Here is a 21,946-nt window from a genome sequence, read left to right as displayed (position 1 = left end):
CGTCGCGCTTATACAACGGTCTTGAACACACCATCGACTCCATTGTTGTTGTTGCGGCAATCTGTCAACATTTTTAGACATTTTTAAAACCAAACGAATTATTTGTTGTTGGCACATAATACCACGCGTTGTTGGTTTTGTTGTGTCTAAAGAAATAATAATGAGTCAAATCATGGAAAATACGTGTGTTGGTGGCGAAGAACTCATGAAGCTACATTTACAAATAGCTGATAAGGATAAACAGGAAGATTTTGCCACGGGTAAGTGAAAATCCTCGAACATTTTCGTTTTATACAACACAACTAAATTGAGAATACTCCATAACTTCTTTTAATGTTACGTCAAAGTGCGCACATTATTTGGTCGTATTATACGTCAGCGTTGTATTTCTGTTATTTCTAACCTAATGACGAGACTGTAAAAAACAAAATGAATAAGTTAACAACGTACACTATAAAAGAAATACATAAAGCTTACCGCGATAAACTACTGACACCGACAAGTTTCGTAGATTTGTGTTTACAAAATGCAAAGCAAAACCGCGACTTAAATGCATTTGTGACTTTAACTGAAGATGTAGCTGAAAACCATGGGATTGAGAGTGAAAAACGCTTCTATATAGACAAGAAAACCAAACCTCTAGACGGTATTACCGTTGGTATGAAAGACAACTTCTGCACCAAAAACATACGTACCACTTGCGCATCGAACATGCTTTTGAACTTCGTACCAATGTATGATGCTACTGTATATTCAAGATTACGTGATGCAGGCGCTTGTTTAATAGGAAAATGTAATCTAGATGAGTTTGCCATGGGTGCAGGCACTGTCGACTCTATATTTGGGCCAACTCGGAACCCTTGGGGGTATAAAGCCTGCTGGAGGATCGCTGGAGGCAGCTCCGGTGGTAGCGCTGTAGCAGTCAGCTCTGGAGCATGTGTGGCTGCCATCGGATCAGACACAGGAGGTTCTACCCGAAACCCTGCAGCACTATGCGGTGTTGTTGGTTTAAAACCTACATACGGTTTAGTTTCAAGATACGGATTAATACCTCTAGTAAACTCGATGGATGTACCAGGCATTATGACTAGGAAAGTAGATGATGCTGTCAATATCTTAAACTGCGTAGCTGGGCCGGATGAATTAGATTCAACCACAATTAAAAGAAAATTCAATCCTGTATTTTTGGATAACAATTTTGACATGTCAAAAATTAAGATAGGGATTCCTAAAGAGTACCACTGTCCAGGAATGTCAGAAGATATAGTAGATACTTGGAGATTAGTCACAAACGTGTTGGAGAATGAACAAGCAATGGTTCAAACTGTTTCCATGCCAAATACATCAGTATCAATAGCAGTATACTCAATTTTAAACCAATGTGAAGTGGCCAGCAACATGGCAAGGTATGATGGAATAGAATATGGACTTAGAACTAAAGAAGACTACTCAACTGAAGAGCTTTATGCTTCATCTCGTTCCGAAGGCTTCAACCAAGTTGTCCGATCTAGAATTTTCGCCGGCAACTACTTTTTACTAACAAGAAATTACGAAAAGTATTTTATAAAAGCTCTAAAGCTACGCAGGATGATTGCAGATGATTTTGAGAAAGTTTTCAAAGAAGTTGACTTGCTTTTGACTCCGACCACATTGTCAGATGCACCATTATTGGATGAATTTGTGTCGAAGCATAATCGGGACCAGTGTGCGTTCCAAGACTATTGCACGCAGCCTGCAAACATGGCTGGAGTGCCAGCAGTTTCAATACCGATCCGCCTGTCAAAGAACAAGATGCCATTGTCCATTCAGTTGATGGGACCGAAATTGTCAGAAGAATTGCTTCTGAATGTTGCTAAGAGGATAGAAACGCTTGTTGATTTTCCTAGTTTAGAAGTTGTTTAATTTAGTAAATAAATTTATGTTTAGATGTTTTATTGGTTTATTTATAATACCCATTTATTACCACCTCCTCCTAGCCTATCCTATTTTTTCTACCAATGAAATTTATGAATATATTGGTATTGGAATTCAATCCAATCTCATGCCTAAACTTAGTTTTTACTATTAACTTACATTGCTGACAAACTTATTTCTTCCATTACTAATACCTATATTAAAAGCAGATTAGAGAACTTCTCTTAATAATATTTTTAGTCAAATGATAATGGAGAAACAACTACTACTTTTTTTTCTTCAATTTCGCTTTACTCCATAATATTTAAATCTCCACCCCCCAGCCGCAGTAACCACTGAGACGATCACAAAACTCAACGTATCCATCGACGCTCTCCCTCAAAAAACCCAACTACTCCTCCAAAAAGCCTCTCAACTACAGCAAGCATTGGACATCGACCAACTCGACCCAATCGCCATCTCCCTACGTCATTCTCGAGAACTAGCAGATGAACTAGACGACGAATACGAGTTACTCAAACTTACACAGAAGAACGAAGTGTTGCAACGGAAAATAGACCGTAATAACAAGTTCATGGAAGAGTTGAGGAGGGAATTAACATGCTCGAGGGAGAGTTTGAGGATGCAGAACCCAAATCCGGAGAATATTCAGGAGTTGATGCGGCAGATGAGGCAGAAGGTGTTTGCTTATGAGGAGAGCTGTGAGTTGGCTAAGGTAAGAGCTAAAACCTGTTATTTCATTAAGTCGCGACGCTCATTAGAGGAGTCGGTTAACTTTTTCTATTCCACATTTAATAAACTGCGATTTAAATATATTCCTAGTAAAATATGTCATACTGATAGTTTTCCTAAGTGGTACTCACCCGCACTAAAAAAAGCTATCAAAGAGAAATCTAAATATCAAAGAAAATTTCGTATATATGGTAATATATCAGATTTAATCTCTTTTAATGTTCAAAGGGACAGGGTCAAAAGACTTGAACAGTCATGTTTTACAACATATGTTCGACGCCTTGAGAACAATATCGTTAAAAACCCGAAGCAGTTCTGGTCTTACATTAAGTCGCGTTCTAGCTCACATGGTGTACCGAGTTGTCTAAAGTATGAGGAAAGACAGGTCAATACAGCCGCAGATATATGTGAGGCTTTCTCTAACTATTTCCATACAACATTTTCTGCGCCTAGTACTGACCAAGTGGTGCTGGTCGACTCTGTGGCTAGTTCTATCTCGCATATAAGTAATATAGAAGTTAACTCAGATGCTCTAATAAAGTTACTCTTAAAATTGGACCCGTCCAAATCAGCTGGACCCGATGATATGCCGGCCCTATTTGTGATTAATTGCGCGTACACTATTGTGATTCCAATATCTCTACTATTTAGGCGCTCATTTGTTGAATGTAACGTCCCTTCGATATGGAAATCAGCCTACATTACACCCGTTCACAAGAAAGGCCCTAAAACAGAAGTAACCAATTATAGGCCAATCTCAAAACTTTGTATACTTGCTAAAGTACTTGAAAAACTAGTTCATACTCAAGTATATGCGGCAATCAAGAATTATTTTAGTCCTTTCCAACATGGTTTCCTGCGATGCAAATCTACCGTTTCAAATCTGATACTCCTTAATGATTATGTAACTAAATCCATGTCTGAAGGTAGTCAAGTAGATGTAGTTTACACAGACTATAGCAAGGCGTTTGATAGAATTGACCATAAACTACTAATCCTTAAGTTAAATAACATGGGCATTCATGGTGATCTCTTGCGCTGGTTCACGTCCTATATCGATAACAGGTCGCAAGCTGTTGTCATTAACAACTATATGTCTGGCTGGGTAACTGTTCCCAGTGGCGTCCCGCAAGGGTCGTTGCTGGGGCCTTTGCTTTTCAACATATTTGTGAACGACATCAGTGATTGTTTCCACTCTTCCAAATTACTATGTTTTGCTGATGACATGAAAATTTTTACCAAAGTCAATTCATTAGATGATTCTGCTCTTCTACAAGATGACCTTACGCGTCTTGTTGCTTATTTTCAGACCAATAAATTAGACCTAAATGTATCTAAATGTTTTACATTAACCTTTACGAAACAACAAAGTAGAATCCCAACTACGTACAATAATCATGTGCTCAAAACTGTGTCATGCATTAAAGACCTGGGAGTCACCCATGATTCAAAGCTTTTATTCGATACTCATATAGATAATATAGTAACTAGTGCTACCAAAACATTGGGATTCATTATGCGTAGTTCTTTACATTTCACCCAAAGTAAAACCATAAAAGTTCTTTATTGTACATATGTCAGAAGCAAGCTTGAATACGCGTCTCAAATTTGGAACCCACATTATAATATTTATATTAACAGAATAGAACGTATACAGAAAAAGTTTGTAAAATACCTCTACTTTAAATTGAAAACCCCCTATAATTCATCAAATTATGATAATGTTTGTAAAAAACATCACCTTCTCCCACTACATAAACGTCGACAGATTGCGGATATTACATATATATACTCAAAAATTTTAATGGTAACTGATTGTCCTGAATTGCTCGCTAAGCTCTCCTTCAATACTCCATCTAGACCTAAAAGATACTTCCCTCCCCTCTCAATTCCATTTTCATCACGTAATTACAGAAAGAATAGCTTTCTATTGCGAGCTGGTAAAAGTCTAAATGAACTAACGAAAGAGTGTGATATTGATGTTTTTAATAGTAACATCACAACTATAAGACGGATTCTGGCAAACAAATTACCTAAGTGAGCGAGTCGTATGCGATAGCATTTTCACAATAATATCACTGTATCGATTGATATATTTTATTAATAAGTTTTGTTTTTCTTAGCTCAGTATATTAAGAGTATTGAATTGTGGGTATTTGATAAGTAGGTATTCACATTTTGAAATTAGTATTAGTTGAATACGTTGTAAAATTTTAGTGCTAACCACCAATTATGTGTTAACTTGTTGCTATTGGTGGGAACCTATAATTGGCTTTTTGTTATTTACTTATATAACTATTGTATAATTGATAGCTGTTGGTTCTCCGAAAATAAATAAATAAAGTATAATTTAGTCGCGAGCGTCAGTTGACGTCTTTGGTGGTCAAAGCGTTAATTCATTTTGTCGGCTATAACCGACCGTGACGGTCAAAGGTTTAATTAGGTGTCAGTCCATTTAACTTGGGTAGCTTAGGTCACATTATTTTACCGAATTTTGAAAATGAAGAGATTCTGTATGACAAAATTAAATCGTAATCAGATAAAATTTTACAATCATTTTTAAATACTTTGTAACCTTTGTGAAATAATGTATTGTCTTTTCCAGACAAAGTTCAACAAACTCTCCGTACCCGAACCGTGCTATCCCAAGTCCTTAGCGCTGTTGGCCTCGACCCTGGAGTCTCTCAGAGCTGAAGCCCTGTCGCTGCAGCAGCGGGCTGAAGACATCACTCTTGCGAGAGAAGCAAGGGAACTCCTGGGTGCTACCAGGAGATAAAACGTAGCCCGTCTGATGGTAAGCGTTCATCATAGCCTATGGACGCGTACAACTCCACAAGTGTTACACACACATTGCCGAACTGTACTCACTGTGGTATACAGCATAGATTAATATATGTTATTACTGTGTATACAGCGCGTGCCAAAGCAACCATGTCATTAAAAAGCAACTATCGTGATAGTAATGATAGTATTAAGGTTCAAAATGTAATAGCCCATTCTGAGATAACGAGTTTGGGTAATGAAGGACGAACGGTTGCCTGTGTGTGGCCTTAGAATACAGAGCTGCTATATAAATTTGAACCATATAAATAGGACGGTAAAATTTCTTTTTACACGAGTTTGTTCCCGTTCAGTCAGTAGCGGTAGCATTGGTAACCGCTGAACAAAAGAAACAAAGGCTTTTGTTTAACTGATTTGAAAACATTTAAGAAAATTCATACTATACCACAGTGAGTACAGGGTTGACAATTTCATTCTATTCAGTGTCAATCGTTGGTACATTTACTTTTCAGAATAATTTATTTTTAAGTAGTTTTCTAGGTTTCCGTGGTACTCAATTTAGAAACCGAATAATAAATACATTTAAGTGAGAGGGTGTTCAGGCATAATAAAACATGTCTATCGGCTACATAATTCAAATGACGCGGGAAAACGCCGCCCTTGCGCCGATCGCGCGACAGTCACGCCACTCTCCGGTGAGCTCCGCCCGTGGCTAAAAAGGGAATCAAGTCGCAAGAGAAAACAAAATACGGGCGGCACGTTTTTGCTGTCGCGCTGTAATAAAAACTGTTTTATTGTGAAAATGCTGTACATTTGACCTGTGGCGGTTCTGTGTTTGTGTAAAAGGTGTTAAGGAACTCGGAACATTAAATTTAAGAGCCAACGAGAGCGGGGGCTCTGCCCCATGCCCCATTGAAGCCGGCTTCGAGGCGGTTAGCAACAGGTAATTACCGTGTTATTTGTTTGTGTAGTTGATGATGTGTATTTGCCTGAACATGGGGTTTATGATAGTATAGTTATTAACAGAGGGTTTTACAAAATGTATTAATTTCTATAGGTCTTATTTTAATGTAATAAATAAGTAACACATTAGCAATAACGATTTATTAAACGTAACGTATGAATGATTATTAAATAAGTATTTTCTAAAAATGACCGTGTTTACATAATTTCCTACATAAGCGATGAAGTGATGACTGATGAGCATCTCTCCAGCAACCCCAACTTCATTTTGCTTGTACTCCCAAGTAGAAGTATTACGGTTGAGTTCACAAACATCTGTACAAGTCAACGCTCCAAAAATATATTGCGTATATATTTATATTTGGAACATTGGCTTGCAAATATATGTCTGTGAACTCGATTGTACCATTTTTTTAACCGACTTCAATTTCATAGAAGGAGGAGGTTCTGTATTCGGTTGTGGTTGGTTGTGGCTATGTTTTTTTTTTTTTTTTTATGTATGTTCACCGATTATTCCGAGACCCGTGGTCCGATTTGAGTAATTCTTTTTTGTTCGAAAGGAGCTACTTCCAAGTTGGTCCCATATTAATCTGGTTCTGATCTGATGATGGGATCCCTGAGGAATTGAGGGAACTCCTCAATTTTTAAAGGCACATGTATGGTGATTTGGGTGTTTTCATAAGCAACTTTAGCATTTTCTCTCGAAAACGACCAATTTGATGAATTGCACCTGATGATGATGATTGTTTTGAAGATAGTGATGATGATTTTTTTATTGTAGGATGTTCAGCGAATACTCCGAGACCCGTGGTCCGACTTGAACAATTCTTTTTTTGTTTGAAAGGAACTACCTCCAAGGTGGTCCCACATTAATCTGGTGCTGTTCTGATGATGGGATCCATGAGGAATTGAGGGAATTCCTCAATTTTTAAAGGCACATGTATGGTGATTTGGTCGTTTTCTTAAGCAAATTGAGCATTTTTTCTCGAAAACCACCAATTTGATGAAATGGAGCGGATGATGATGATGATTGTTTTGATGATAATGATTTCAGCGATTACTCCGGCACCCATGATCCGATTTGAGTTATTCTTTTTCTGTTTGAAAGAAGTTACCTCTCCAAGGTGTTTTCGTAATATTTTTGGTTTTGATTTGATGATGGAATCCGTGAGGAATTGAGGGAACTCCTCAATTTTTAAAGGCACGTGTGTGGTAATTTCGGTGTTTTCTAAAGTAACTCAAGCATTTCCTCCCCAAAACCACCAATTTGATGTAGTGCAACTGTAGCCTAACCACGAGTTTGACACTAAATATTCTTCGTAACTTACTTTGTACACTAATATGCTAGTACGAGCGAGATGCATAAACAGTAAGTTACGCACACGATAGCGAATATATCAATGTCAAACTCGTGGTAAGGCTACTGATAACTTCCCTCGTATGTGTATTATGATTTTTGATGTAGGTAGTGTTGGAAACAACCAAAGAGACTGAGAGGTGAAGGTAGAGGGTATTAGTGTTTGGGGGGTTTGAGGTTAGGGGTTGAGGGGAGGTGAGTTGATGGGTTGGGGACTGTGGGGTTGGGAGTTAAGGGATCGGGGGTTAGGGTTAGAAGTTAAGGGGTCTGGGGTTAGGGGTCGGGGAATGGCGGTTGAAGGGTTGGTGGTTTAGGGTCGAGGGGTTCAGTGATCAGGGGTTGATGTGCTGTGAGGTTGAGTGATCACCGGGTTTGAGGGATTGGGTCAGTGGCGGGGCGGAGAATGGATTTAGTGACAGGAATGATTTCCCAGACGGACCCGAGGAAAATTCTGATTATTTAATAAAGTTTACGAATTTACAGTTAAACATCATTATGTTTTTCATTCATGCGTCACGCTCTTAACAATGTTTTAAAACTAAAAATGGAAAAATAAAAACTTTTATAAAAAAAAAGATAAACCGACTTCAAAAAGGATGAAATAAAATATTATCCTTTTTAGGGTTCCGTGTTTAAGTATATGCGTTACCAACTGATATTTTTGAAGTCGGTGCCAAGCCAAGTACTCCAAGTAGTAACAATACCAGTCAAAAATAATCAGCTTTATGTCTATAAATCCCATTACAACTGTACAAATATTATAAACGTGAAAGCAATTATGTCTGCCTCTTTGTTACCTTTTCATGGCTAAACAACTGAACCGCTTTAGCTGAAATTTTGCATGAAGGTTCCTTGAATTGTTTTATATTTTGAAATGTAGTCCTCTGGATAAGCGACAGTCCCAATCCCACACTTGCGTGTGTGAGATACGTATTATTAACAACGATCACACTTACATTTTCACGAAAAAGTAATCCGTATATCGATATAAATTATAATAATTTAGCACAGCCAATAACACAACTACCCTTCATGTATATTTCGTGACCATAACTGTCAGAACATAAGTAACGTAAACTATTAATAATAATTAGCCACGATTAAATGTGTATTAGTTTGTGTTAATTATTCTATAATAAATTAAAATTAAATGTAGCAAATACATTTGTTAAATTCAATTATTACGCTAACCGGATGTGCGGTAGTCTTAGATGACAATTTTATTATTCCGTCTTAAGCTAATAATAAATTAATCTATTTATTATGAGCCTTCCTAAATTACTAATCGGTTTATTTTCATATAAATTGTATTTGCTACATTTGATTATTACGATAACCGGATGTGCCGGAAACATCGTACTTTGTTTCTCCTACCAAGAAGTGGTGGAAGGGGTAAAGCCTGATGTAATATAAGCGGGTGTCTGACAATTGTGAGTCACTTCTCGGTTGGAGAGCTAACGACGAGGAACCAAGTTAAGTGTCAATTTTATATTTCTATTATTTGTGATTTTTATGACTTGTTATATCTTTCTGTGTGATTTGCTTTTATTATAGTCTGATGGTATGTACGTTACAATCTTCAATGTGAACTATGATGACCTAATAAGCGTGATTTAAAATGAGTTTTTAGTAATTACTACGTAACGTATATTCCAACTGATTACAGTGTAATATATGATATACCAGCCCTTGCTAGTTTTAGTACTGCTTTAAATTATGTCAAGTATGTACGTTAGGGTAGCCAGTACTAATAATAAGCCACCAATATATTGCGCAGCGTACTTACTTGACTAATTTAACAATACAATATTAAGATCTTTGGTAATGGAGCCGATTATGTAAATCGATTATATGTTTAGTAAGTCTACGATATACTTTTACTTATATCCGCTATTACAAATATATTACTTCATAATTAAATAATATTCACACTTTTCATGTTTTCATATTCAAACCTTGTAGATAACTAGGTATCCCTTTAATACATATACATTGAGCAGTAACTAACTGGTCTTAATTAAATACTGCATTACCTTCTTATTGCCTATTTCATTAATTTTAATTAATTAAATAAAGTATATTACTATATCTTTAATCAATAAATCTGACACGTGCTATGACTGTTCAAGAATTAGTAAGAAATGCTCTTTAAAAAAATACGACGACAAAACGTATTAGATTTACACTAACGTGCCGACAAGCATGGTACGAACTGCGCCAAGAAGGTTCAACCGTGTGTTCTGTTCTGAGGTGTACAGAAAGTTCGTTTATTGTCGTCGTGTACGCTGCGTCTTACATAGGCGAACACTCGCGAACGCGAAGCGAAGCGACGCGGCACGGCGCGGCCGGCCCAAGGCGTTGGCGTTCGCAACGAGATCGCCCTCGTAGGACACTTCTATATCTATGTATCTTTATCGAATTGCACCAAAATCATTATGAATATATGGTTTAAAATTTGGCTTGGCACCGACTTCAAAAATATCAGTTGGTAACGCATATACTTAAACACGGAACCCTAAAAAGGATAATATTTTATTTCATCCTTTTTGAAGTCGGTTTATCTTTTTTTTTATAAAAGTTTTTATTCAAGTAAGTGCAAATTAAATTAAGTACCGTCAGCCGCGGTGAATGAGGATGGCTGGGATAGGGACAAAATATAAAATGTGATTTACCTGACAATTTCGTCAAAAATACCCATACAAATAGTATCATACAAAATTTAGTATTTTTGAAGAAATTTTTTCAAAAATACTAAATACTAAATTTTGTAAAATGTGATTTACCTGACAATTGTCTGGTACTGAACTTTTGTCCCTATTCACCCCAGCCCTCCCTATTCACCCCGATTGACGGTAACAATTGTGTACTTCATTGGCCTTAAGTCTAGTACAAAATCCTAATTTGGCATGCCATTCCCGTCATTAGAAAAAGGCGGCAAACTTAAAACATGTAATTGTCCTAATTAGAATTTCGCGACTTTTTCTACTGACAAACTGGATTTGCCATAAATATGCCAAATATTAATAGTCTATTTCCAAACTGCAATGTGGGGTTGCCACTTGCCAGAGAGAATTACGTGAACACATGACACCCGACACACCGTACCTCTGTCCCCCGTGTCGCTGCACTCTCTGCAGCGACATATTCAGCTGTCAAGTTAGGGGGCACGATTTTTCTTAACATCTCTAGTACATTCTATAAAATAACTTATTGATGGTGCGAAGATGTCTCATAAAAGTTAACATTCCCACGCTGTTGCTTCTATAGGGAGTATTACTGCAATATTCTGCTGCCAGAGTGCAGCACTAGCACAAACCGTAAACTAGAGTACTATGCCGTAAACAGTTTTCACGATAATTTGTTACTAATAAACATGGCATTGATGCATCAAGGCGGTTTACTGTTTGTGCTAGTGGCGCCCCCTATACGCAGAGTTTTGCGTATTCCCTATTTTAACCAGTGAAATTCGAGATTTGAAAACCGCGTGCTTTTGACAGCTATCATGCTCATGTTGAAATCTGATTTCTTCTGTTTGATGTCTTCTTTGAAGTCAGTCTCCGAGGGAGGCGTGCCTGGCTCGCAGGGCCACATGCATGCAGTGAAGGTTTGCGCTGGAAAACATGAATAAACCGATAGAGATCTATCTTTCAATTTGCCTGGGTACGAATCCCGGTAAGGGCATTTATTTGTGTGATGAACATTAGTTATTTGTTATACAAGGGTGCAAAGCTGTATTTTACCCGCGAGTGTTTCAACACACGAGAAGTAAAATACATTTGCACCCGTGTGTAACAAAACTTTTCACCTCACTATAGCGAGGAAAGTGCAACATGCAAAAAACATAAGTCTGTCAATCATCATCAGGTTAATTATAATCATCATCAATATATTATGTAAAACTTGTGCGTTCCTGCGTTCACAATTATGCTCAACATCATTATAAAAAAAAATGTTTCTTATGGAATTTTAAGGTTTATGACTTAAAATCATTAAACAAAGCTAAAGGTATTTTTTATTAATATCTGAAACCATTTATGTATTTAATGATAATTAATATCGAACGAACCATTATTATGAGCGTTTTACGTTTTGTTATCCTTCAAAAGCTACTTAAACACGCTCCAAGGTCAAATTACTTTCCCCACAAGGTATGATAGGATATGGTCTATATTTTAGCAGTGGAGACATGTAGCTGAGAAATACTAAGTGACTCACCTTTTAATTTCTCCGGATGACTCTTCTGAACAAAGTCAATCCAGTGTTGTCCGTACCCAATTTGCCCCCGCAGCCCAAAAATAAAGTTGTTACTGAAGTCTGTAGTCATCCCCGTATCTTTCCTGGTCTGGTAACATTTGTCCCGAGGTTCGACTGTCTGACAGTGGATCTCGGAGCGGAGGTGGCTGTAGTTGGTTTGGGTGGATTTTGTGCGGCAGTTCACTATTGACGCCTGAAAATTTTAATAGATTAATAGATGAAGTCTTAATTGAACTCTGTTGCCATATGCTACTTGTCTGCTGAGATATGATGTTGTCAAATGACTGAGTTCATTGCCCAATCTATCGCTCTTTCGTTCAGTATCTCAGTAGGCTTAGCACGTACACGTATGCACCGCAACAGTATCTCACACGCGAGATAGAGTAAGTACTCGTCTTTTTCAAACTATGTCACTAAACTAAACTATGAAAGGGATGGGTGGTCTATCTCGTGCGTGAGATATTGTCGCGGTACACTTATGCTAAGCCTAGCCTTGTGATAATGTAATGAAATTTCGATTTCGATAGGTATGTAATGCGTGTTCTTTTTCTGTATTCTTTTTTCATTATGTGGTGCCCAATAAAGAATATATTGTTATTATTATGCCTCTCAGCAGGACCGCACTTGGTTAGCGATAGATGGGGCAGGCCAGTCTTATTACTCAGTTAGTCAGTACACGTGTCTTTGATAAATAAATATAGGTTTGTGAATACCCATTGGCAAGCGCGCCGCTTCCACTCCCACAGGTCCCAGTGATAGTTCTTCTCCATATATTCGGGAATCGGGTGCGCCTCCGTCTGTATTTCTCTCTCGTACACCTTGACTGTATGTAACACGCAGTGTAAGCGATAATTATATCATGGACGCCCTCGGCATGTTAGCTAGGGGCATGGAACACTACGTCCGATTCGCACGTCGCAGTGGACCTAACTGGATACCAATACCAATCGGGGACAGTCACTCGATATGTAAAGCCGACTGAATGGTTCGTTTTTAGGGTTCCCAACCCAAAGGGTAAGGGTAAATCGGGACCCTATTACTAAGAATCCGCTGTCCGTCTGTCTGTCACCAGGCTGTCGTATGTCATGAACCTTGATAGCTAGACAGTTGAAATTTTCACAGATGATGTATTTCTGTTGCCGCTATAACAACAAATACTAAAAAGTACGGAACCCTCGGTGGGCGAGTCCGAGTCGCACTTGTCCGGTTTTTTGATAAGCCCTTCGGATCTCGGCATACAATCCTACGAGTATTTACTACATTTATTAACCATTATAATTTCATGAAGGAGGAGGTTCTGTATTCGGTTGTACTTTTTTATTCATTCATTCTTCTAAAATTATGGCTTCAGTCTAGTAGGACCATTTCGCCAGTTTCAAGGTATTAGGAGCTTTAAATCTACTGAAATTGTACGGTGAGTACAAGACAGTGTACGGTGATTTTATTATCTCTTGTAAAGCGATAGCTGGACTTTACAAGTAGCACGTGGACTACCGGCCGTCGACTCCAAAATGGTGGTTAAACGCGTTTCAAGATTAAATTTGCAACTGCACACTACCACATTAGTTAACTGTATACGCTATCGATATTACACTTTAAACAATATTAATGAACAAAAAACCAAGAAAATAATCAGTATAATCACGAGGTGCAACTTTCAAGATGCATGGCACTCGAACTTTTTTAATGTTTGTTTTTAATTATGCTGTCAACAGTGTACGAGTACCTACGTACACCTATATTGTATTCTTAACCAAACTAAGATTCCCAGTTTGTGTTGACATCATTATAGGTAGGTAGGTAGTAGGTACTTACTCTTCTTAACATGCTTGACGACCAGCCTATCCACATCTCGCACATTGTAAACAGCCTCCCAAATGTTGAGCAGATTAATCACATGAGGGTTGTTCCGAGCGTAGTCCAGCACCTCGTTCACGTAGCTAGAAAAAGACAGTGCATGAAGCTCTTTTTGTTTCTTCTACGTGTTTTTCTCAGATGAAGGGTTTGATAATCGACCCGTTACCCGATGGTTTCAATTCAACTGCCTAAATAATGGGACTGGATTCGTAGAATGTAATCAGGTTAATTTTATATTGTATATGGCCGAATGGTGGTGATCAAAGAGTGAATAATGTCATACCGTCGCGGTCCTTTGCTAAACTGCGAAGCAGCATAATGCAAACTTTGTTTGATGAGGCCGAAGCCAGGGTTCTCAGGTAGCCTTAGCCCTATTATCTTCAAAGAGTCGTTGGGAAGAGTGGTTACGTTGTGGTTCTTTGCTAAACTGCGAAGCCCTTTTGAGGGAGCATAATGCAAACCTTGTTTGATGATGTCGAAGCCAGAGTTCTCAAGTCTCTGAAGAAACCTTAACCCTATTATCTTCAAACAGACGTTGGGAATGTGTATCATATCATACCGTTGCGGTTCTTTGCTAAACTGCGTAGCCATCTTGACGGAGCAGAACGCAAACCGCCGGCCGCCGTGTTTGATGAGACCGAACCGCGGGTTGCCAGGAACCAGTGCCCCGGCGCATAGACAGAGAGCGCAGAATCCGAGATACTGGAACAAACCAGTGAAATTTATAAACCTTATTTTCAAGACCTCTCTACATTCGTTCCGTACGCGAATGACGAAGGTTCAAGCTGTCCGTTGGTACACTTGGTACTGAGAAAGCAAAAAAATTACTACGTCTGGTAGCCTTCATTAATACCACATCATGGAAGAATGAAGTTTCTATGTAACTAAAACTTTGTTGACGATACCAAAGATAGATATAGCTCCGTAATAGATGGATATAGTCTAAGGAAAAAACGTGCCTCGAAAATCAAGAAAATTTGATTCTCGTTCAGAGGGCGCTACTAGCTTTGGCCAACTGTCGTATAGATGGCGTTGACGGTTTCGTTTGTTATTTAACAATTTTAACGCATATCAGTGAAAGAACATGGGTCAAAATCATAAAAATAATTAATGCAAATAAAAAAAATCATTTATCCATATTTAAATACATTTTATCGTATTTTTATAAATATTTATTTTTAGTTTTAAAGTGTGTCGACAGATGGCATTGAATTTACTGGGGTTACAAAATTTACTATGACAGTACCGCTCTAGTATAAGTTACTCTATGACGATACTGACCAACTGTAGCCTGTCTTTGTTCAATGATCTCGCATTGCTATGTGTTAGAGCAGTGCAAAACCAGTTTTAGGCACACAAATTCAAATGGAAACACGAGTAACTAACATTGTACCGCAGCGGACCGGGAGACCGCCAGATGTGGCAATATTTTTTCCTAGCAACAGCGGGAATTTGCCACATATCCATCAGAAATGGCGTCTGCCACACGGGCCTAGTAGGGCTACGGTAAGGGGAGATGTCGCTACCTGAGTATGCTTCTCGTCGGTTAACGGGGAATCCTGCACGTAGTACCTCAAGGCCCCCATGCTGAGTCGCTCGTCGATGCTGATGGTTCGCGACAGACGCTCCTGGTCTGTCGTTATTTTCTTGCCTGTCAAGACAATTACTTAATTTTTGTTTTTAACAGAGATGCCATTACAAATGTTAACTCCTTGAACGCAATGTATCTTAGGGTGTCTGACGGAAGATCACTGTTGACACCACAGATTATATAATACTATACTAGGTTGACACCAAGTAAATTAGTTACCAAACGTCAAGATTTTCCCTGACATATGTCAGGATTTTTGGTCCTTTCGTCCTTTGTCTAGAACTAAAGCAATCATAGCAATCTAGATTGCGTGGCGGCTTGACGAGTGTCAGGGTTTATTTTTACAAAACTCAACTAACCACTAGAAGCTGGCTGAAAGTTTTGAGTTGGGCAAAGGAAAGTGAAGGTTATGCTGTAGCTACAGTATGGTGGCGAGTATGGGGTACTGTCTAGGAAATATTAGGATATTCATGACAACCCTACACGCGATACATTATATTCTACAAGTCACGTGATATTACCTGCTAACATGATGTCCAAAGTGTCCGAAGGCATCTGCATCTGGCCCTGAAGGTTGGCCAGGGCGGACATGAGACGGTTCACAGTGGAGACGAGGAACATGATGTTCTGCATGCCGCGCCACGTGTGCCAGAGACGGCCGAATAGAGGCTGAAAGAGAATAAACCGGATTAAGAAGGAATAAGAAGAAACGCGGAAAAAATCAACCTTTTAAAGCTCCACTGGCCTTGATAATCGGTGCTTTTGTAGCGACATAAGAAAGGATAAACAAATAGGGGGTATTACAGCAATGTTTTGCCATCAGAGTGCAGCACTAGCCCGTTTAGTAAACCCACAAAACCATAGAGTAACTTATACATACTGTGCCTTAACGGTTTTGAACAAGTTTTCAGAAATAATAAAATATGACAATGACATTGATGCGGACATGACAAGGCGGTTTGTTTACAGAGGACCTACTGGGAAACGCGAATCCGAAATTTCGCCATCTGCCTCTTTATTGCTCGAATATGCAAGAGTGACAGAGATGTTAGATAACGAAATTTTGATTATCTTGTTTCACGATAGACCCTCAGATTGTGGTAGTGGCGCCCCCTGCGTAGAGTTTCGCGTAATATTCCCTATTCAGTATTTCGTTGGTAGGTGTGAAAACATTTAGGTAATCCCATACTCATGCGAACTTACGAAATCCAAAACAACTGGCACAGCTGCCTTGTATTTAATAACTGCGTGCAGGTTCTCCAGCGTACCCTCACATACAGGTTGGCATTGGCTATCATACGCTCCACGTCGCTAAGCACTAATTATCAGCGTAACATCGAAATCCATACTCATGCGAAACATGCTTACGAAAACCACAGCCACCGGCACAGCCGCTTTATATTTCACGGCTGCATGTAAGTTTTCAAGCGCCTCTCTCACTCGATCCACGTACAGGTTGGCATGTGACACCATCAGTTCCACGTCGCTGAGCAACCTTCGGATTATCACTTCGTATTGACGGTTGAATGCCAGGAGGTTGAATATGTGTCGATAATTCTCTCTGGAAATGGAAAGAGAGGAATTTATTTAGTTACTAGCTTTTGCCCGCGACTTCGTCTGCGTGGACTTAGTAACCCCAGCTAGAGTAAGAATAGCGCCTGGAGAAAGTCTTCTAGCAATTATTCAATTTGAGCATATTATGCACACAAATTAGCAGACACTTCATTTATTATCTCAATTCCACTTTTTACTTTCTTAAGAGATGATTTTCGGGATAAAAACTATCCTATGTCCTTCTCAGGGACTCAACCTATCTCTATGCCAAATTTCATCTAAATCGATTCAGCGATTTAAGCGTGAAGAGGGAACACACAGATAGACAGACTTTCGCATTTATAATATTAGTATGGATTTAACTACATAAGAGAAGACAGTCTCGAGCAGGGGTGCGAGGTGCGAAACTGATCCTTTCGGGAATTCTCGGCTCCGTTCGGCTCAGCATTGCTCCGAGCAAACATAGGGTTGGCACAACTTGACGTCCCTTTGCGTGTACGACCACAGATAAGATAATGACTTAAATTTTGACAACCCTAAACAGCCGAAAGGGATAGTACTATACATAAGAAAGGGACAGCATGATTCGTCCCTGAATCGCTGTCTTAGGTTTTTGTAGGAAGTTTCTTCTCTGTAGTACTATATTTTATTCTGTGGTTCGGGTAAAGCAGTTTATAGTCACATATCGGTTATCAATTTCCGAGTGCGACGGTGATGGAGCATTAACCCTTCGGAGCACAGGTTTATGAATATATTGGCTATTTGGGAAGTTGGTGGTAGGGGAAATATAGGTAAGCGACGCCAACGCACGTGGTGAAAATATGAACTTTGATTAAGAGAGAGGGTTAAGTTGGTTAGAAGAAGCATCTTGTTCTTCTTCAAGTGCCTTCTCCATCCCAGAGGTTGGCGACCTTATGCCTATATGCCTGACTTACAAAGAGAGTTCCGTGTCGTCCGGTAACTTTATCATCACATTCCCTGTCTCAATCTCAACTGCTACGGTATCTTCAATGGCTGCTGTGAGGGTATTCACTCGTTGCATCATCCCAAATAGCGAATTGGATAGGGCGGCGAGGCACGCTTTGCCAGCGTCCACTAGGTTAAAAGGCACTGAAGAGAGAAATTTATTCAGTGATTATAATAAGCTTGAATTGAACTAGAACTTATGAACAAGTTTTGGGAACAAATCAAATTATTTTATTAAATATTTTGATGTTTTTCTTTTTAAGTAGTCACACCACTATATATAAATTAAAAACTGTAATAGATGTTATATATTAAAGAAAAAAAAAAGTGACGAAGCCCTCCAGTGATCCGGCCTTCACCACTGGAGGGCTTCGTCACTTTTTCTTTAATATATAAAAATGTACTAGAATCTCCTCAAGGACTTCTACGTTGTTGTCTGTCTAAAGGCCGGCACAGACGGACTGCACGGACGCACTACGTGCAGTCGGCGTGCAGTTGCCATACAAATTGCAGTCGTTTTGCAGTCCGTCTGTACGAAGTGCGTGGGCGGGAAAACAAGTGACGACAACGCACGGCGCGGGTAAATGTGAACTTTCATTGGATGACATGTTTATATGATTGAACTGCTACTATCAAATAAAATAAGTAAATTAAGTCGCATGATATGACAGAGTGAATAGACAACACGTAATTCCTCGTAGGCGTTGCTATAGCTTAAGTACTACATTTTTGACCAAGCAAAACAAAGGTTTTCTTATCAACTTGAGCAAAAACGCTTGCGTCTGTCTGTTTTCCTCTACAGGTTGCGTTTCTCACCGATTCTCGTCAAATTTGATGAGCATTTTTTTGTTGATTTAGTTTCTGGAAACTTTTTAAAATGGCGGATCGGAAAGGGTTCGCGAGGTCTTCAGCTCACAGAGCCACTAATTCCGAATAGTTACAAGTGTATTACGGTCCGCGGTATCTGGTCGCCGCCTTTTTTGCAGTCTCGGTTAACGAGCCGCACGCCAGACACGATGGCCAGCAGCTCTTTCTTCTCCGACCGAGGTAGTGCTACGAACAGTTGCAAGTGTATCTTACGGTCCGGTATCTGGTCGCCGCCTTTTTTGCAGTCTCGGTTAAAGAGCCGCACGCCAGACACGATGGCCAGCAGCTCTGTCAGCTGCTCTTTCTTCTCCGAGCGAGGTAGAGCCACGAACAGTTGCAAGTCTTCTAGAGAGAACACGCTCTCCAGCGCTGCCATGCCTTCTTTCAAGGTCTGAAAACAATGACGGAGCTCGAATCTGGGAAAGCTAACTAGTCCACTTGCTAATTGCTAACTAGACCGGTTAAATTCCTATAGACACCATAATCCAAAACGATAGTAGGTACCAAGGGGTGGTTGTAGTTTAGGGGCGCTTGTGTCTGACAGGAACTATCCAAAGTTTCACTTTAAATGTTCGTGACAAAAGATCTTTCATTTTAATTTTAATTGTGCAGTAAACACATGCAAGGGCATATTAAAATTGAACAGTCGGATATCGATTATGACTGCTACCGAGATAAAAGAAGAAAGCACCTACATAGGTATCAGGTATTGTATTATCCATCTCTCTATTACTCTTGCAATATTCAAGTGACAGGGACGCAGACGAAAAAAAGTCGAATTATCTAAGCAAACTCACCATAATCATCCCAGGATTCCCCAAACCACTAGCCAATATAATATAAATCGAGATCTTCCGAAACAGCTTCTTGAACTCCGCCTCATCGCCCTGCTCCGGGTCTCCCTCCAGGATCTCCGTGACGAGCGGTCGTAGGGTGATCTCTATGGAGTCTAGATGTTTGTCGATGAGGTTGGGGAGTTTGTCGTAGTTGATTTGTATGATGAATTGCATTTTGAGCGTGTTTATTGTTGTTTGGTCGCCTGAAAATGAGGAATTCGTGGGATTTTGGTGTATAAGGTGGGTTAAATCGAAATTCCAGAATCTTGCCTAGTGGTAAGTCGCCAGTGTCGCCACGAACTAAGATAAGGTAACAAGTACTTAAAAGTTACGATGTCTCATCCTCTTCGTCGCATTGTCCCGGCATTTTACCACGGCTCATGGGAGGCTGGGGTCCGTTTGGCAACTAATCCCAACAATTAGCGTAGGCACTAAGTTTTAACAAAAGCGACTATACTAATTTGATTTTCCAACCCAGGAGGGAAACTATGGCCTTATTGGGATTAGTCGTTTCTCCACGATGTTTTATTAAACCTCTGGATTGAAAGTCGCACGTTATTATACCGCTAGGCTATCTAGCACTCAGAAGGTACTATATGTCTATACAATATTTAATAAAGTTTCAGAGGGCGTTCAATCATCTATCTATTATTTCGCTCTTGAATAAGTATCAAACGATAGAGGCAAATAGACAAACGAAGCGATTTGCGGATTTTTGGCCATGTTTTCTTTATCAAAAGCAGTGGCGTAACTAGGGAGGGGGGGGGGCAGAGGGGCCAAGTGCCCCGGGCGCCATCCAAGGGGGGCGCCAAAATGGGCAAAAGGCAGCAGCAGGGAAACTTTTGTCAGTCGTCAGGGGGCGCAAATTTGGTGACTGCCCCGGGCGCCATATGCTCTAGCTACGCCCCTGACCAAAAGCACAGATTGCCCTCTCTTATTGTCGGAATTCGAGCCTCTTTAGGATGCAAACGGGAAAGCGCTAAAATAAGAATGAGGAGGTACGTACCAGTCATCATAGAAACAAAATCATTGACAAAATACTCCAAATTATTCCTATTAAGTGTCTTCGTAAACAGCTTCCCGTATTTCGGATTCAGCAGCAACAATTCGATCATATAAATAACAAATTCGTGTTCAACCTGAACATTATGTGTTTGGCAATTCCTCGTTATTTCATTTGCCATGTTTTTAATTATATTTTCGTTACACGCCATTATTGTAAATTGGATAAAAAAATGTTCAAAAGTCGGTCGAAATTGATTGAATGATTTGGTTGCTATGGTGATGATATATTTGTCAAGTTGTTTAGATTTTGGTTTAGATATATGGATGGTATAGAAAGGATGCCAATCTCTTATGGCAGAATTGTAACAAAAGTGACCGCTTTCAGCTTTAAATAATAGTTCTTAATCTCTCCGGTGGCGCTAGTTAGACTCTGGGACATGAGTATAACATGAACCATATAAGGCAACAAATATCCCGACCAAATTACGTAGGTTGTTTTTGGTAGTATTTCGGTGTATGGTGGCGCCGCCTAATTACTTTTTTTTTTTTTTTATCTTTATTTATTTATAGAGGGTTTTAAGTTTTAAACAAATGCCACCCTCATAGTGGCTCTCTAAAAAAAAACTACAACAGACTAACTTTCACTATTTCTAAGTTGAATGATGTCTTTGACCATATTATAAAGAAGCCCAGCCTCTTCTGAGGCTGGACAAGCCAGGATACTATTGACCCTGCCGAGGTCATAGCACCTGACATTAAGCAGTCGACGCTGCGCAGCACCTCGGCGACATTCCATTGTAACATGAAACACGTCTTCAACTACTCCGCATAAATTACATTTGGGCGAGTCAACTTTACGCATCATAAACGCATAGCTATTTAAAGGAATGTGGCCAGATCGCAATCTAAGAGCAACAATTAAATTCTGCCTGTTCATCCTACAGAAAGAGAACCATGGAGCACGAGGGAGTGTGGGTTGGATCGTTTTATACCATATGCCCTTTGTGCGAGATCTTTCGTCAAAATATTCGGACCACATGTCAAAGCACATATTTTTGACCTTAAACAGAACATCAGAAAACCAAGGAACATTATGGCAATTGTCACCCATTTCGGTTGCTTCCCTAGCCAACCGATCCACCACCTCGTTCCCCACAACACCGCAGTGGGAGGGAATCCACTGTAAAATAACTTTCTTTTTGGCAGCGCAGAGTTTAAGTATTAGACGAATTATTGTGTAAGCTACTGGAATGCCCCTAAAGACGTAAG

The 21,946-nt window shown here is 39.5% G+C and overlaps 3 protein-coding genes across 3 annotated transcripts; 2 read left to right on the top strand and 1 right to left on the bottom strand.

Moving 5' to 3' along the window:
• The first annotated feature begins 50 nt into the window (after nucleotides 1–50).
• On the top strand, nucleotides 51–6,026 carry LOC134750551 (probable E3 ubiquitin-protein ligase bre1). Its single transcript, XM_063685754.1, has 3 exons — nucleotides 51–260; nucleotides 2,238–2,629; nucleotides 5,252–6,026. Exons 1-3 carry the CDS (start codon nucleotides 161–163, stop codon nucleotides 5,420–5,422), a joined length of 663 nt encoding a protein of 220 aa, XP_063541824.1. The 5' UTR covers nucleotides 51–160; the 3' UTR covers nucleotides 5,423–6,026.
• Nucleotides 385–1,930, top strand: LOC134750505 (glutamyl-tRNA(Gln) amidotransferase subunit A, mitochondrial). The gene has a single exon (XM_063685691.1). It carries the CDS (start codon nucleotides 430–432, stop codon nucleotides 1,900–1,902), a length of 1,473 nt encoding a protein of 490 aa, XP_063541761.1. The 5' UTR covers nucleotides 385–429; the 3' UTR covers nucleotides 1,903–1,930.
• A 5,153-nt stretch (nucleotides 6,027–11,179) lies between the features above and the next one.
• On the bottom strand, nucleotides 11,180–20,936 carry LOC134750490 (cilia- and flagella-associated protein 206-like). Its single transcript, XM_063685668.1, has 12 exons — nucleotides 20,679–20,936; nucleotides 19,634–19,875; nucleotides 19,050–19,227; nucleotides 17,939–18,113; nucleotides 16,818–17,010; nucleotides 15,971–16,118; nucleotides 15,385–15,509; nucleotides 14,418–14,560; nucleotides 13,817–13,941; nucleotides 12,715–12,824; nucleotides 11,963–12,194; nucleotides 11,180–11,358 (listed from the first exon to the last, which is right to left on the bottom strand). Exons 1-12 carry the CDS (start codon nucleotides 20,884–20,886, stop codon nucleotides 11,195–11,197), a joined length of 2,043 nt encoding a protein of 680 aa, XP_063541738.1. The 5' UTR covers nucleotides 20,887–20,936; the 3' UTR covers nucleotides 11,180–11,194.
• Nucleotides 20,937–21,946: the final 1,010 nt, after the last annotated feature.

The sequence above is a fragment of the Cydia strobilella genome, chromosome 20 (assembly GCF_947568885.1).
Source record: "Cydia strobilella chromosome 20, ilCydStro3.1, whole genome shotgun sequence".
NCBI classification, from domain to species: domain Eukaryota; kingdom Metazoa; phylum Arthropoda; class Insecta; order Lepidoptera; family Tortricidae; genus Cydia; species Cydia strobilella.
Note: the sequence above shows the minus strand (reverse complement) of the source record. Positions and strands in the feature narration are given on the sequence as shown.